At 40.0% G+C, this 18,138-nt stretch overlaps 2 protein-coding genes across 2 annotated transcripts in view; one reads left to right on the forward strand and one right to left on the reverse strand.

Moving 5' to 3' along the window:
- The window catches only part of LOC123980885 (zinc finger protein 208-like), an 808,576-nt gene that overhangs the window by 40,004 nt on the left and 750,434 nt on the right, over positions 1-18,138 (forward strand). The window lies entirely within an intron of this gene.
- Positions 1,895-12,173, reverse strand: LOC123980904 (zinc finger protein 85-like). The gene is made up of 3 exons (XM_046065499.1): positions 12,026-12,173; positions 10,683-10,767; positions 1,895-4,333 (listed from the first exon to the last, which is right to left on the reverse strand). The coding sequence occupies exons 2-3, from the start codon at positions 10,698-10,700 to the stop codon at positions 3,140-3,142; spliced, it is 1,212 nt and encodes a 403-aa protein (XP_045921455.1). The 5' UTR covers positions 10,701-10,767; positions 12,026-12,173; the 3' UTR covers positions 1,895-3,139.

Consider the following 18,138-nt stretch of genomic DNA (forward strand, 5'->3'; position numbering starts at 1 on the left):
AAAATTAATATAAAATTAGTAAAATAAAATAAAAGGGATAAAATAAAGTCAAATAAGATCGGGAAAAGCTCTCCTATAAAAGTATGTTTTAAGAAGGGACTTAAAAGAGTTCACTGACTCAGCTGACCTGATTTCCTCGGGCAGGCTGTTCCAGAGCCTCGGGGCCCTGACAGCAAACGCTCTGTCCCCTTTAGTTTTCAGTCGAGACTCTGGAACAGACAACAGACCTCTGCCCGAGGATCTCAAGGTACGTGCTGGTGTGTATGGGACTAAAAGGTCAGAAATATAACAAGGCGAGAGGCCATGAAGAGCTTTAAAAGTGATCAATAGAATTTTTATCTGAGCATGATGACTTGGCTGAATACAAACGGCTGCTACAGAGGACATTAAAACCAGAGAAGAAGTTACATTTTGTCCTTTTGATATGAAGCTTAATGCATTTACACTAATTATTAACTGTTCAGGTCACCAGGTCACCCGACTTTTCAGGAGGAGATTCATATGAACAATGTTCTGATGAGTACTTACGTTTTCTACAGACACAAACAACAACAACAACAAAAACAAGCACACCAATAGCTGACAGTCCAACTACGATGCTACGAAATCCAACCTTGTTTCCAGCTGTGTGATCTGAGCAAACAAAGGGTGGTATGTCCTGAGTTGTTTAACACATCTAGATGTGAATACCAGGAAGTGAAAGCTGAATTCTGAACTCTTGTCTGATACTCATCTTTTGATCTTCAATCCAAATGTCTTCAGGGAACAACAAAAACAAAGGAATTTGCCTTACCGTTCCAATACTTTTTTATATTTTGGATTGTCACCTGTCGCCTGAATGTTTTCCTTTATATAAATAAAAACATTTCCACAGTAAATTGGTGCAGAAAAATTCACCAGAATGAAGGAAATTAAGTGTTTAATGCTTAAAGTTTTCTGGGGACGGATCCCCAGTCCTTCCTCTTCATTTGTCCCCTCCACCTTTTAAACTAAACCAATGCTCTTGCATTCCAGGAAAATTACAGGACCAATGTGTTTTATAGATATAGTGGAGCAGAGGCGGATTCACAGCTTCACCTCAGCACAGCTAAATCAGTACATCAGTTAATCTGTGGAGGAATAAATGATGTGTTTCAGAGTGACATATCCAAAATGACCTGTAAATGGAGATGTAAGTCAATGTCCATTTGCAGAATAGACACACCGGCATCATCTAATCTGTGGACTGACTAGATATTCTGAAACTTATCCAGAGAAATCTGAAGGAAGAGGTAGAGGACACCAGAGAGGAGGAGGAGCAGTATGGAGAGGAGGAAGAGGAACAGTAGGAGTTGGAGGAAGAGATGGGATAGGAGGAAGATGAGGAGGAGGAGCAGGAGTAGAGCATAGGTTGAGGGAGGAAGAGGAGGAGGTGGAGAAAAAGAATCTCTGGCCTGTTCCAGACCAAAGACAGGGCGCTGGGGCAGAATAATTTGTTGTTTGCTGTGTTGTACTGTACAGCACTCTAAGTATTGAAAAATATGTCCAAATGTTTACATTTTTTTATTTCTTTTGTCAAAAGGTTCCTGAGGGGAAAACCACAAGCAACATTACTAATAACCAGTTTTGTAGTGTTGTTTTGAATTTCTCTCACCAGTGTGCAAGACTGTGTTGTAGTGTGTGTGTTTTTGAGGGCTTTGTGTGTTATGTCTGAGGGCAAAGTTTGGTTTTTCAGCAAGATTGAATGGTTTTGAGAGGAGAGCTTCATTTTGACCTGAAAATATGATGTTTGGGGAATTGGGTGAGAAGTTGTGGATTTGTGTTTAGAGTTTCGAGAAAAAGAGGCATAATTTCAAGAAATGTGTTTAAGCAATAGAGAAATACTGTAATCAAATAAATAAGTTACAACAAACAGTCCCCTTTGTGATATTTATTACAATAAAAAGAAAACAACAGAAGAACTCAAACAAACTCATTTGGGCCAGAGAACTCCTTTAGTAGGGTAACGAGGGGGTTAAATGGATGGAGATAACTGGAGTCTGTCAGAGAATTGGAGAATGTCAGGATTGACTAACAGGTTTAGGCAAGGCAAGGCTATTTGTATAGCACATTTCAACAACAAGGCAATGTACTGAGCTTTACATAAAGGTTTGGGGCCCAAATGCAAGACACAGGAGCAGGCATGTTCAGTTCTCAAGAATTATTAACAAAAAGTTAGCACGCTTACAGAGGGGGTCCAAACAAATCCATTAAGCAGAGGTAATGTCCAAACAAAAAAATCCAAATTTTGTGACAAAAGCCATAAAGAAACCAAAATCCAAAAGCACACTTAAAGACAACGAAGATCCGGGTATACAACCAGACAGGGATACAGGCAGGAACAACTAACACACTCGACAACCATTTAAACACGGGCAAATGAGCACAACACCTGACACAGAACAGACCAAATAATCAAGCACAGGAGAACAGACCGATCCAGAGTAATCCATAAATCAATGAACCTACCTAACCATTACACAGACAGACTCAAAACAAGAATCACAGTAATTCTAAGTACAAGAAAGAGAAGCAGACTAGGATTGTGACAAAGAAAGACGTTCTTAGCCTTGAAACTCAAGTTGTCACAGGAAAAAAAGAGTGGGCAAAAGATAAAACAAATGTTCATTATAGCTAAAACACGGGTAAGCTGATCTAAACATATATATAATTACACAAAGTATATCACATGTACGATTATCAGAATGCATATAGGTAAATACAACTGAGTACATATCAGTCTGATATCTGCAGACTGCTGGCTAGCTAGCAGTAGGACCTGCACACTGTTTCATCTCCTGAGGCTTTTCTTGTAAAGCTATCACATCAAGTAAATTTCAGGAGTCAAATTATCCAGTTAAACTTTCATTTATATCAGATCAATTATTTGACCTGATAAACTTTATATTTTGAATCAGTATTCGGATCAGGCATCTTGTGACAAATACGGTGTGATGAATTAAGTGTCTACAGCAATTATTACAATGTGTCAGAGGCATATTGACTCAACATTTAGTTAAATGCAAGTATTGTATCAAATCAGGACTGTGGTCAGAAAATCTTACCACAGGGTTCATGTTTGGTGTTGTAGTAACACGTTTTGAATAAAAGGGAAGCTTTTTTAGACACACTTGTGTGTCTTTAGCTGAGCTTTCCAGGCAAAGAGTTTCTTACATTTAACACACCAGTACGGTTTACATCCTGTGTGGACACGCTGATGCTCTGAGAGTTTGGATGATAAATAGAAACCTTTGTCACAGTGTTGACACTGGTGTGGTTTGACTCCAGCGTGGAAAAGCTTGTGTGTCCGATATGAAGATGAACTACTAAAACTCTTCCCACATGGCTCACAGCTGTATGGTTTCTCTCCAGTGTGGACACGCTCGTGTCTTTGGCATGTGTTTGATGAAGGGAATGTTTTCTCACAATGTTTGCACTTATAGGGTTTTTCTCCAGTGTGGATACTTTCATGATACTTATATGCAGTGGATGACTTTAAGACTTTTCCACATTGCTGACAGGGGTAGCTTTTTTCTTTAGTGTGGATGTTTCTATGAATGTTGTAAGCAGACAGCTGAGTGAAACTCTTCCCACACTCCTCACAGCTGTATGGTTTTAGTCCAGTGTGGATTCGTTCATGTACCCTGCGATCTGTTGAAGAAATGAAAGCTTTCTCACAGTGCCTGCAGTTGTACGGTTTCTCTCCAGTGTGGATACGTTGGTGGATTGTTAGGCCTTCTAGTCGAGTGAAGGTTTTTCCACATTCATCACAGCGGTGTGATTTCTCTCCAGTGTGAATGATTTGGTGACTCTTGAGGTGACATGACCGAGAAAAAGTTTTCCCACACTGCTCACAGCTGAAGGGTTTCTCTCCACTATGGGTTTGTTGGTGGGTTCTATAGTTACCTGACCTTGAAAAGGTTTTCCCACATTGCTCACATCTGTATGGTTTCTCTCCAGTGTGAACTCTCTCATGACTCTTTAGCTCTCCCGGTGTCTTGAATGCTTTGTCACACTGCTTACAGCTGTGAGGTTTCTCGTCGGTGTGATATCTTTTACAATGACTTTGTAGTCGTCCTGATGATTTGAATGTATTGCCACACTCATGACAATGAAACGGTTTCTCTCCAGTGTGAACTCTCTGGTGAATTGTTAGATCTCCTACTGTTTTGTATGTTTTCTCACACTGGTCACAGCTGTACGGTCTCACTCCAGTGTGAAGTCTCTGATGAATCTTTAATAAATACGATGAATTGAAAGCTTTCTCACACTGGTCACAGTGGTGAGATTTGAGTTTGTTTGTGCCTCTTTGTTTCTGTGGGAATAGACAAAGATACAGAGAGAGAGAGAGAGTGTATATTGTAAATGAGTTGCAGCGGTGGACAGAAAATAAAATGTTACCATCATCAATAATAAAACAGTGTTCTCCAGGCAAGAGGAGCTGGAGGATTAGCCAAAATAACTAAATTAATAAAAACAAGCTTAGCTAGAGTGCCACTACATGAAGCAGGACACCATTCTTCAATGGCTTCCCACTTGACAACAGTACAATAGTGCATGTTGGTGAAAATGTGTTGTCACATTTGAGGCAGTGCTACCAGATCCTTAACACAGGTCAGTGCAGTCGTGTATCAAATGGACACTTTCACTAGCAAGGACCACACCATCAACAGATACAATGAAATGATTTATTGATGAACAAAACAGAAAAATATATATATTTAATTGTGTCTGTTCAGGCATACTGTTACTCATTTATCAGTTCTGATGTGTTTTAGGTGTTGTTTATTGTTGTTGTTGTTAAGGATTCTATATTGGCTCTGTAAATCTTGATTTTCAATTTCTCAAAATAAATTTTTTCCTCATACTCTAAGACTAAAATCTCCACTTCAGTAGCCCCTACAGACACCAAACTTTCCAGTTGTCCTCCTGACTAGCAACACCTTTGGGGCTGACGTAACTAAAATTAATTTGGTGGCGATGGATTAATGGGTAAGACACATGCCTTTGGTGTGAAAAGACCCGTGTTCGATTCCCACTGTGACCCATCCACCAATGTGTCCCTGAGCAAGACACTTAACCCATCGTTGCTCCAGAGGCGTGTAACCTCTGACATCAACCCGTTCTCATTCCCAAGTCGTCACATATGGATGCATGGCCGAGAGCCGTAGTCGCCAGTTTGTTGACGCACTGGGAATCCCTTTTCTGTCATAGTTCGACGTATTGGGGGAAGCCCTGCAGCGTCAGTTTTTGATGGTAAAGGCATGTACAGGTGCTGGTCATATAATTAATCATGAAAAAGTTGATTTATTTCAGTAATTCCATTCAAAAAGTGAAACTTGTATAATGTATACATTCATTCCACACAGACTGATATATTTCAAGTGTTCATTCCTTTTAATTTTGATGATTATAACTGACAACTAATGAAAACCCCAAAATCAGTATCTCAGAAAATTTTAATATTGTGAAAAGGTTCAATATTGAAGAGAACTGGTGCCGCACTCTAATCAGCTTATTAACTCAAAACACCTGCAAAGGCCTTTAAATGGTCTCTCAGTCTAGTTCTGTAGGCTACACAATCATGGGGAAGACTGCTGACTTGACAGCTGTCCAAAAGACGACCATTGACACCTTGCACAAGGAGGGCAAGACACAAAAGGTCATTGCTAAAGAGGCTGGCTGTTCAGAGAGCTCTGTGTCCAAGCACATTAATAGAGAGGCGAAGGGAAGGAAAAGATGTGGTAGGAAAAAGGGTACAAGCAATAGGGAGAGGATTGGAGAGGATTGTGAAACAAAACCCAATCAAAAATGTGGGGGAGATTCACAAAGAGTGGACTGCAGCTGGAGTCAGTGCTTCAAGAACCACCAAGCACAGACGTATGCAAGACATGGGTTTCAGCTGTCGCATTCCTTGTGTCAAGCCACTCTTGAACAAGACACAGCGTCAGAAGCGTCTCGCCTGGGCTAAAGACAAAAAGGACTGGACTGCTGCTGAGTGGTCCAAAGTTATGTTCTCTGATGAAAGTAAATTTTGCATTTCCTTTGGAAATCAAGGTCCCAGAGTCTGGAGGAAGAGAGGAGAGGCAGAGAATCCACGTTGCTTGAAGTCCAGTGTAAAGTTTCCACAGTCAGTGATGGTTTGGGGTGCCATGTCATCTGCTGGTGTTGGTCCACTGTGTTTTCTGAGGTCCAAGGTCAATGCAGCCGTCTACCAGGAAGTTTTAGAGCACTTCATGTTTCCTGCTGCTGACCAACTTTATGGAGATGCAGATTTCATTTTCCAACAGGACTTGGCACCTGCACACAGAGCCAAAGCTACCAGTACCTGGTTTAAGGACCTTAACCCTATAGAAAATCTATGGGGTATTGTGAAGAGGAAGATGCGATACGCCAGACTCAACAATGCAGAACTGCTGAAGGCCACTATCAGAGCAACCTGGGCTTGAGCAGTGCCACAGACTGATCGACTCCATGCCACGCCGCATTGCTGCAGTAATTCAGGCAAAAGGAGCCCCAACTAAGTATTGAGTGCGGCCAACATTTCTAAAAATCCTGTTTTTGTATTGGTCTTAAGTAATATTCTAATTTTCAGAGATACTGAATTTGGGATTTTCATTAGTTGTCAGTTTTAATCATCACAATTAAGTGAAATAAACATTTGCAATATATCAGTCTGTGTGTAATGAATGAATATAATCCAAGTTTCACTTTTTGAATGGAATTACTGAAATATATCAACTTTTTGATGATATTCTAATTATATGACAGCACCTGTATATGATATTTAACAGAAAAGACAGAGTAAGGAGGTGGTTGGGGTGGATGGAGGGCCAGAACCCCGACTTTGAGCCAGGAGACCGGGGTTCGTGTCCCATGTGAAACAAAAAGTCAACATTTATTTTATTTATTTTGGCAAGTTATTACACAAGTGACGTTAGTTAACTCACGTGTTAACTGACATACATAGTTATTTAAACCCAAACCATGATATTTTCCTAACCTTAACCAAGTGGTTTTGTTGCCTAGTAAGTATTTTAAACCTAACCAAACTGCAACGTTTCACGACTTTAATAACACGTGTTTCAAAATGGCGATGTTTCGAAACGCTAGAGTTTTATTTTGAAAGTCTAACGAGAAATTGCATTTATTGTTGCTAACTTTACCAGAAGTTTTATGTTTGTTGTTGCTAAGCGTTGCTAACTTGACCGCGGATACCTAAACGTCAATAATTGACGCAAATGGGCTACCCAAGTTGTTACAAAGCGACGACAAAGGGCCTTGAGCAAGCATCAATATGTGGCCCGTTGGGATTAAGAACGTGTTGCTGACATATATAGCAATTGTAAGTCGCTTTGAATAAAAGTGTCAACTAAATGAATAAATGTAAATGTAATGTAATTTTTAAAATGGGCCAATGACCAGCCTGTAGAGCGTGGACAGCGGCCCATTGGTTCATTGTATATACTGACACTGGCCCGGCCCAATCAAATCTCTTAAAAGCCCTCCCCCTCCACCGCCGTTCCGACAGTCTGTGGAAGAAACTGAGCGGTCGAGAGATAATGGACAAACCTACACCCTCTCTCAAATTCTCAAGTACATCACAAACTAAGATCTAACAACTATTCTACTATGAATATTACATAATACAGTGATTATTTCCTTTGCTGTATTCATCATTTGTATGTGGATAGCTTACTTGAAATCCATATGAGACTACAGTTGTCAGTATCATGAAATACCATGAAACAGCTCCATGCAGTAATTGTTGAAAAAGAACAATTGTTTGCATTTTGTCACTATGGTTTTAATTAAACTGTACATTTTTCTTATCTTTGGTAGGGAAATACCACAACTAATGAAATCACTTCTGTGTCTCTCTCTCTCTGTTTAGTCAAGCCAGGACTAATTGACTTATTGTAGTATGTGTCGTACTTTATTTTCTTTTGTGTTCTTGGCTTTTAGCTAGGTAACTGAATCCAGTATATTCATAACTGGAATGTCAAATTGGAGGCATGTGCACCTAAGAATTAAGGAGCATGAAAAAAGCATGGCACATTGTGCAGAAGCTTGCATTTCACCGAGAACAGGTGAAGAAGAGGCACCAGGTTTTGGAGCAAGTAGTGGAGGTTGTGCGGGCAGATGGATAGTGAGGCTGTATACATCCTGGATGATGATAGTATTGACCACGGCAATTTTTCTGGAGCTGATCATATTGCTGGGAAAGTATGACGTGTGCATGGAAGAGTCTCAACAATGTGACTGAAAAACAGTCACACGTTTCAGGCACAAGAGTAAGAGGTTCACTTATCACTCTTCGGTCAACTCTGTTTCAACTCTGCGATCTGGACAAGAAAAAAATCTCTGCTGACATCCAGAAAGCTGGGATGTTACCGGTGCAGCTGGACACCACTCAAGATATAACAGGGAAGTCAGTAAAAGTTAATATATATGCACCAAAACCAGAAGACACAAAGAGGGCATACTCAGGTTAAATTATCCTTACTGCTCAATTATTAGAGTATTTGAGATCACATTGTTGTGTATTTTTGTTTTCCTAAAGGATTATATTATAGTTTGATTGTTATTGCTGTCTTATTGAGCATTGTTCTAGCCAAAGACATCTATCATAAGCAGTCTGTACTCTATTAAGAGTACTATTAAGAGGTCAAGGGCCTGAGAGAGATGGGGACCCAGGTACACCAGGCGAACACGTGGTAGTCTGTAAGCACACATAGCAAACTGACAGATGAATGAGCATTTTATGCCAAGAAATCCCTTTGAGGCTATCCTCTGCCTAGAAAAGCCACCAGCAAGAAATAAGGATTATTCTGTGCCAAGAACAACACTTCAAATAGCTACTTTGGTAAATCTCTAAGATTCAGTTTAGAGAAACATTTGTTTGTGAAATATATTGACATAGTAACATAGATGAGGAGATCATGTAGAAATCCCGCCTAAGTGGGAGGAGATTGAGGATTATAAAAGGAGGTGTTTGCTGACTGAGCACTCAGTTCATCCTGATGCCTGTGAGGATGTAATGTAGAGGAATAAAGACTCTTTTTGCACTGATTTTTGACTCCATTAAGTTTTTGGACCCCAAATGTATGTCTATTTTAGCAAAGATTTTTATAATAGTGGAGAGAAGTTTGTGGTTTTTAACTGGTCTGGCCCCAAACTTATTATTATTATTCCATTGCCCTTCTCTCTCCCCTTCCACTAAGTAAATTTACCATACATGCAACTACCTCTCTACATTGTTGTAGTTTGAAGACACCAGCACTGTGATCATGTGATTATTGTGTATCAGTCTCACCTCTATCTCTGGCACTCATTGTCTTACTTTTAGGTTTCTCTCCTTTGAAGATTTGCTCTGAATTGAAATGGAGTTCACAAGCGTTCTTTTCATTTCATGGTGAGTTTACAAAACATACAACTCTGCTTACATTTTCAAGAAGATACGGTTTCCAACTGCATCTATAATTTGTCATTGCTCATCCCTCCCTCTCTTTTTCACTGTTTCAGAATACCATTGTTGATGTTGTGCTGCTATCTATGATCATGAGGGTGTCAATCAAGAGCGAGTGAGTGGAGTGGTTCTCTTGCATTGCTACTCTTGTCCACAGCATGTACTACTTTACTTAATGTTGCTTTGGGGAACGTCATGGCATGCGTACATATTTAACTGGACCATATGTGCTGATGCTGTCTGACCGATCACGGTGGGCCGCCTGGGCCAAAAATGCAAGACCCAATTTTTTGTCCCAGTCCAGCCCTGACTGTACGCAGCAGTTAAAAGAGGCATAGCATCATTGGTTTATGGAATAGAGCAGCTGCCGCACAAATACTAAGAGAAGGTACTGATAAAAAACATGTTGTGACAGTGGCGTGATTGACGCTAAGACTGATATATCTAAGAGATATAAGAGAGAGTAATTAGACGAGCTGTTTTCTAGCGGAGATTACTGCTGCTGCCAAACCAGTTTTGAGCTTGGCTTATCATTTCACTCTGTGTCTGTGTATCTGATACAAAGAAACAAAGAAGTGATTGTTAATTCATAGGGATGTGACAAGATCGAGCATGAGCTGAGTGGAGATGATTCAATCTGCTCATGGCATGAGATTTAGGCTTGTGTCAGTGATGTGTGTCTACAGTGTCCCATACATTTAAGAAGAGTAAGACTGCTGAAGTGTGTCTGCTTTATTGACACATCTCAGCTATAAAGATTTGTATTAAATCACAGAAAAAGGAAAATGTTGTGCTTTGTTCTACCTCAGGCATCTTGAGAACTAAAGCCTTTCAGGGGGTTTGTTGTTCCTTTAAGGGGTTTAAATGTATAGATGTGTAGGTCATCAGTATGATGTTGCTCATGTACTTTTGGTTACTCTTATTATTATTTTTTTAGGTCAGCTATTTTCTCCTGTTGCTCTGGCATCAGCCCCTCAAGTGCCCATAACATGCTTTGTACTGCAGAGGGAGCAATCACCTTTTTAATGTTTATAATCTGTATCAACTGCTATGCATATATGTTATATTTCTACACTAATCAATGAAAGAAAAATAAATCAAAATGTAAAAAGTGCAAAGTAAAGAATACAATCAGTCTGAAAGGATAAAATAAATAAATAAGTCTTTAAAGCCATTTCTGTATGAGTGATTTAACCTTTTTTGGAGAACTCATGCTTCTTTCTCAGACAGCCGCCCTGAATTCAGACAAAATGGTCGCTGCTGTTCCTCTTCTCATCGAGCTGTGAACAAACAGAGACATGATGAGACAGGAAACAACAGCCATGCTGTTTATTACACATTACAGCTGAGAAAAGCATGTTATTTTATGTGTTAGAAGATTTGAAATTGAAATGTATTGTGTTTCAGATAAAATAACAACAACAACAAATACTCCAGCAGTATAGTATTACAGACCAACTTTAGAGTTTTAATGCTGATATCTGTAATTAGTAGCTGCAAGACTTTTCCACGCTCCAGTTTCTGTCGCCATTGTTCAGCTGCACAGCACAAAATGTCTTCTTATTTCACTACCTGCCTCCTCGCCTACTCAATCCTCCGCCTGTGACACAGAAATTGATCTAAGAGCGCCATATTGAAGGACATCTCAATTCCTAAAATGCAGCACGAGGAGCAAGCCTCGAGGAGGCTTGTTGGAGGAGCTATAAGTGACGACATCTTTGTATCCTTTGCAAAAGTCTTTTTGGCAGCCGTGACGTTTAAATGAGGCGCGACATGCAGCTGGAATATAAAAACCATGGCGTACAGTGTTTTTTAGTATTCATACGTTTTTTAAGATGATCAAATGTGCGATCAAACTCTGATGTTGTTAATGTTATATGTGATGTGTGGATGGGAAGGTAGCCTTTATGTATTGCTGCTCTGACAGAGATCAGGCTGTAACAGTGGAAGACGATGGTGGAAGTAAAAGTCAAAGCAGCTGCAGGAGAAGAAACTGACCTTTTTAGAGTCACTTCCTCAACAAGACATAGTTTCATGAAAAGTCTCTCATCATGTCAAAACTCTGTAAAATAACTTCTATCCAAACACAGCAAAGTTAAATTTAAAAAACAAGCGTGTTTTTATTGAAATGTGAAGGTTGAATGATGTCTTTCAATTAAATGACAACTTTCATGATACTTTTCTTGACAATTATGTCAACACTATTTATTTCAGTTTAATATTTTATGAGGAGATTAAAGTGGAAAATGGTATTTTATAGGTTCTTTTATTATTTTCAGACTAAGTTCAGTATATAATATAGTATAATAATACATACAATAGCAAAATACAATTTTAACAACACATAAAGCAAACCTCTGTTCCTGCTGAGAGTGTAAAATCGTTGTTTGATAATGTGTGATTAAATCTAACAGGGTGTAAATATTTCAGCTGCTGTAAACTTCCTGTTTTGTGCCCTCAAACTCTCTCCAGAGACACAACTCATCTCCAGCAGCCTGTTAACAGCAACATTGAAACAAAGATAACAAATTGTCTCACCTCTTCTTGTTGAATCCAAAGTAATTCCACACTTCTCAGGCGCTTTGATGTCGTGATCTTCAGTTCAGCTCAGATTTCCAGGGGCCTCAGCAAAGAGAGGTCAAGTGATGTGAGGTTTCCTGATGTGGAAACACCAGAGTCCCGACAGTTTGACAGCTTAGAGGAAGCAAAATGGCGGTTACAGAGAGAGTGTTAGAGAGAGAAAAAACTTCCCTGTTCTTCCTAACTCGTCACACATTTGGGCGGGTTGGGTCAACAAAGAATGTGTTGTGCTTCCCAGCCCATTCCCATGTGGCTCTGGGTGTGCAGGAATGATGTTCTTTTTATATTTTTATACAACAACAGTGCATCACAAAATGAGCCATTAAAATTCATTTTCAAAACTAATGTAGAAGAAATAGTGTGTGTGTGTGTGTGTGTGTGTGTGTGTGTCAGGCGGAGGATGGGGAATACACACAGCAGCGTGAGGGAGCACTATGAGAATGGACATACAGAGGCAGCATGTCACCAGAAGTAGTGCAGTCGTCTGTCCACCGGGGACTTTCCACAAGTGGAACACACCACGTGTGGCTGAGATGCAATCATTTGCATGCCCAGACATGTAGGGTTGAGCAGTGCACAGTCAGGCAGCCGTCTTGGCTCTGCGGACCAGCTGCATAGTGAATCTACAATACTTGGCTTTTACGGTAGATGCAAGTAACTGGCAGAGAAAACTGCTGACTCCAGCAAGAAAAACTGCCAAGAGATTAGTCATGCTTAGAAACAGAGCTGTAAAAGGAGGTGCTGAAGAAGTTATTACATGCCGGCAGGTCAACTTCTGGTGACAGAATGGACTCTAGCTTCTCTCTGATGAAACCTTTGTACTCTAAGTGGTGTCTATTTTGGCTGACAATAAAAATGTGGAAGAAGTTCTGAGCCTTTGAGTACAATAAGTAAATGTAATGGAAGAAGCGGTCTAAGGCCTCTGCTTATGGCCTTTGAAGGGGCACTGACTTCCTGGCCCTGGCTATCTCTGTCAACAGCAGGGTTTCCTTAGCTTAGTAATCAGGATTAGGATATTATGGTATGTTAGTAAACCAACTGTAAGTACAATATTAAAATGGTAGTAGGTACTAGGACCATAGACTGTATATAAAGGTTTATTTACAGCCTTACAGGGGTCAGTTTGCCTAGTGGCAAAAACTACACTGCCCACTGGTGGAGCGTCATCACAACATAAGCCTTGAATGTCTGTGTTGTACTACATGTAACAGTCTTTTTCTACGCTGCTGGTTACGAGGATCTGGATCGCTATGTGAAAGCACACATGGTTGCCGCAAACGTTGAAATGCAAATATTAGAATAAAAAAAGTAATTTTCAAGTCATCTGTCTGTAGTCTAAGTCAAGTCTCAAATCATGAATACCAAGTCAAAAATCAAGTCAAGTCTTTTGTCTGTTTTAGTCAAGCAAGTCTCGAGTCTTCAAATGTGCGACTCGAGTCTGACTCGAGTCAAGTCATGTGACTCGAGTCCCCCACCTGTGCTAACAATCATAGTAATTAAAGCCAATGTGAAATATGCGATAAGAACAATTTGTGTGTCAAATATGGTGAATATCAGAGCAATATTACACTGACTAAGGACCGCAAGGCTACGGCATGAACACAAGCTGTAAACTCTCTCAATGTGGACTGTATAAGCCACCCTGACATCACCCACTGGTTTGTAGGCTGCCGTGAATTTGAAGTTTGGCATTTTGGCCGTCGCCATCTTGGTTGTTTGGAACCAGAAGTGACCATATTTGGACGTGAGAGTGGAGCTGGGGAAGGATACACATTTTTATGCCTAACAGGTCGCTGTGTAGCAACTTGTCAATCACAAGGTCGTCCCGCCCTAAAGCATACCCTGATGTATTTTCCTCTAAATTGGACCACAATTTATTTAATAAACATCATGTTACGTTGAAAAACACTTGTGATTAAGATCGTATACTCATAAAGGAAGTTTTTACTGAGGGGATATATCAGGTGAGAAGGAGGCTCATTTTCTCATTGCAATCAAACTTCTTACACTTCGTATACTCATGAGAAGGTCGATGGTTTGATCCCCTGCTCCCCCAGTCTGCATGTTGAAGTGTCTTTGGGCAAGACACTGTGTGAATGTGATGCAGTGTAAAGAGCTTTGAGTGACTGAAAAGACTAAAAGGCGATACACAAGTACAGACCATTTAGTTTCTTGACATTACAACATTCACCTCAGATGACTCAGCTTGATGTGCGTGTATGAGCATATTTAGCGACGCAGCTGCAGATGCAGAGACCAGAGAGAGGATCAGGAAACAGAAGAGAGTCATAAGCAACATATCAGAAGAGAGAGAGAAATGAGAGCAGAGAAGTTTCTTCAACCTATTACCAAAAGAGATAGTATCAGATACGGGGCCAGTTACTGATAAAAATGCAGTTCAATCTGTATTTTATGCAGCTGGGTCTTTAAATGAAAGGAAATCTGCGGTTACTTACAGTGTATCTAAGTTAGGATAAAGCCGTTGTTGATACTAAAGGTTTTGCACTGAAACCCTTACTACAAGCTTTGTGTGCCACTAATACAAAACAAGCAACAGGGGTGGATGGCTGGAGCCGGGTCTGCTGGTTAGTGCTGCTCCAATGACATTAACAACGGGGATTATTCCCAGAGTATGGAAAGTTGCCTGTGTGTTGTCAATTCACAAATTAAAAGTTTCCTGTTTGGCTACAATATTGGAGTCTCTGGTAAATTCACAGCTGAAAGGGACATCCTGAGTAAATATCAATCTGGCTTCAGACCTGGACGCAGTACCACTACAGCAACTATGCTACTTGTCAAGATATTATCAAAGCACTTTATGAAATATCTTATTGTGCAGCTCTTTTTATTGACTTGTCAAAAGCCTTTGAATTCAACTTTGCGGAGAAAATTGTTTTCACTGGGTCTGACCTGTGCCAGATCCCAGGCCATTGTAATAGATGGTGCAGAGCCAAATATCCTACTTCAAAAGGGAGTTCCTCAAGGATCAATCTCGGTTCCCCGTTTTTTCACAATCATAAATATTTGTAACACTGTGAGGAACTGTAAATATCATTTTTATGCTGATGACAGTCATTTTGCTACTACCCCTCACTACTTTGCTGAAGTTTACATTAAATTCAACTAAAACTAAATAAATACTGTAGTCCAGAAAACAACATTTGGATGAGCTTAAAATTGTTACCCTGGATGGTTCTGTTATAGAACGTGTTCCAGCAGACAAATACAGTACCTTGGTATTTGGTTGGATGAACACCTTACTTTAAAAAACACATCTTACTGTCTTGGTGAGGAAGCGAAGAGTTAAACTTGGTTTATTTTATAGAAACAAATCATGCCTTTCTTACCAGCATATAAATAACATTGTAGAATCTTATTTTTGGGTGATTTACTGTAAATGCACGCTTCAGCTGCAGTGCTGAGGTCTCGGCACACCATTGTGTACCGCACTTGCTAGTGGGGTGAGATTCTTTGGTCACCAGGAGGACCAGGCACTGGTTATTAATCGTCCGTAAGGCTTTAAATGCAAAAACCTTTCAGCTATGTAACCTCTAAAATAAATTGGAAAGTCAGCAGTTAGTTAGAGATTTCTCAGGTTCATTGTGAGCTGCAAAAACCTGCCTGTGAATATAATGCTGTGAATATAATTGTTTATTTTATTGTATTATATATATTTATATCTCTTTAATAATATCTGAATAATGAGTTGTAAAAGAGACCCTGGTCTGATTCTCTGTATAAATAAAGGTTTGAACACACACATATTAACAGCCTTACTTTTAGTATGAAAACTTTACATTGTTGAAATGACTCCTCCTGAAGACTGTCGAGTGTCTGCAGTGACAAGAAGCAGCCAGCAGGTGGCAGCACATCAGCATCTTCATGGACTTCCTGCACAGAGCTGCAGTGTCGGCAAAAACATTAAACATGTTTAGTCAGTGGGTATCTACTTTATTTAATTTGCCATTAAATACATTTCTTTGTTCATTCACAGCACTGAATGTAACTAAAAACCTGGTTTTAACTTTGTCAGCTTTATTTCCTGTTTGTGTGTTTTTTGTTGCTGTCAAGTTGTTTCTGTTGAACTGACTTTGTGTCTCTTTTTATAAGTGAAAGATGGAGCGGAGAGCAGAGTAGGTGAGTCAAGAAGGTCACTTTGTGTTGAAAAGTGGTTGGGACAGAAGGGCTCAGATTAGAGGGGTGATGACACTTTTGGGTCACGAGACGTGACAATGCAGAAGACAAGACGATTTTGAGCATCATTAAACTGATATTTTCCTGCATTCTGGAGACATTTTATGTATTTTTTTATACAAGGGAAAAATGTATTGCATTGCGGGTTTTCTTATTGTGCAAATAAACCTTTCTCAAACCATTTTAATTTGTTAGTTAACATTTCTTGGTGCAAGTTATTTTTCAGACTTTTTTTTAACAAATGCTTTCAAAATGTGGTGGGGACATGTCCCCAGCGTCCCCAGTGTAAATGACACCCATGGGGTCAGTGGACCAGTTAGGGTCAGACAGCAGTGTGGAGCTGTAGACTCCATCAGAGGAGGGAGGGTTTTAAAAATGTTTCTCTAAAAGTGTTCAGTTTTGTGTTTTCAGTTAAATCTTCTTGTTTTGCTTGTACAGAATCTGTGGAGTAGCCTATAAATGTATCACATTAATATAATATAACATTAAATTAAAACTACTTTCATAGCTACGTCTACTGTTAGCCGTTTTGGGCAGGATCTGTACTAATATTAATTTTCTCACTTTACATTTACTCATTTTTGATTAATACTTTCAGAACATTATTACAAGAAACGCCGCGGTACTGAGTTACTGAACGCACCATCCTTGGCCTGAATGCCCGACAGGGCGGCAGGTCAGCTGCGCTTACAACCAACGAGCTAAAGTAAAGTAAAAGGAAGACTGGGGAACGAGTTCTTTCGCCCCCTCCTCTGTTGAACGTGTCTCACAAACCTGGCTGAGTTCAGCCCCGACAAAACATAGGAAACCAGTGCAAAAGGTTTTCGATTGAACTTGTCCCTATAAATTATTGTATTATTTTTTAGGGGTGCTTAGATGAAATTTAGGGGCTGAATCCCTCACCAGCAATCTTTGTTCAGTTTCCTGCTTCAGTACTTCACTTGGCTGTGAGCAAAGTTACTCTGAACAAGCAGGTTTCATTAGTGATCGCTCTGGAAGGAGAAGCAGGAAACCAAACAGACAGAGTTGGGAGTCAGGGGCTGTAAGCAGAGGTTTGCTGCAATTTGAAGTTAATTTAAGCTGATAAAACTGAGAGATAAAGATTTATAAAGCCTGAAGGTTTTTTTTTTTATAACAGCAGAGGAGCAGCTGCCTCATGTCTTCCACCATCTTTGAGCTATTTCAATATTTTATTAATTAAGCCTACTACAATGAACTCATCTCGTCTTTGAGTCAAACTGCAGAATACTTAAACCCTAATAATAATCCTGGTTGTGTAGTGAGCACTGACACACACACACTAAATATACGCATGCATTTCTCATATGAGATGAATCTTGTAATGTAGCTACTGTGATCGTGATGCCTTGTTGAAGTTTATGCAGGACCTTGTTGATACTGACAGAGAGTTAAAGCCTGCAGCTGCGCCCACACTGATTCATATATTACCTACAAAGCTCTTAATGGTCAGGCACCATCTTATCTTAAAGAGCTCATAGTACCTTACTACCCCACCAGAGCACTGCGCTCCCAGAATGCAGGGTTACTTGTGGTTCCTAGAGTCTCCAAAAGTAGACTAGGAGCCAGAGCGTTCAGCTATCAAGCTCCTCTCCTGTGGAACCAGGTTCCAGTTTGGGTTCAGGAGGCAGACACCATCTCCACATTTAAGAGTAGGCTTAAGACTTTCCTCTTTGATAAAGCTTATAGTTAGGGCTGGCTCAGGTGAGTCCTGAACCATCCCTTAGTTATGCTGCTATAGGCCTAGACTGCCGGGGGATTTCCCATGATGCACTGAGCTCCTCTCTCCTCTACTTTCTCTCCCTCTGTATGCAACCTCATCCCATTATTGCATGTTACTAACACAACTTCTCCCCTTT

The sequence above is a fragment of the Micropterus dolomieu genome, linkage group LG12 (assembly GCF_021292245.1).
Source record: "Micropterus dolomieu isolate WLL.071019.BEF.003 ecotype Adirondacks linkage group LG12, ASM2129224v1, whole genome shotgun sequence".
NCBI classification, from domain to species: Eukaryota; Metazoa; Chordata; class Actinopteri; order Centrarchiformes; family Centrarchidae; genus Micropterus; species Micropterus dolomieu.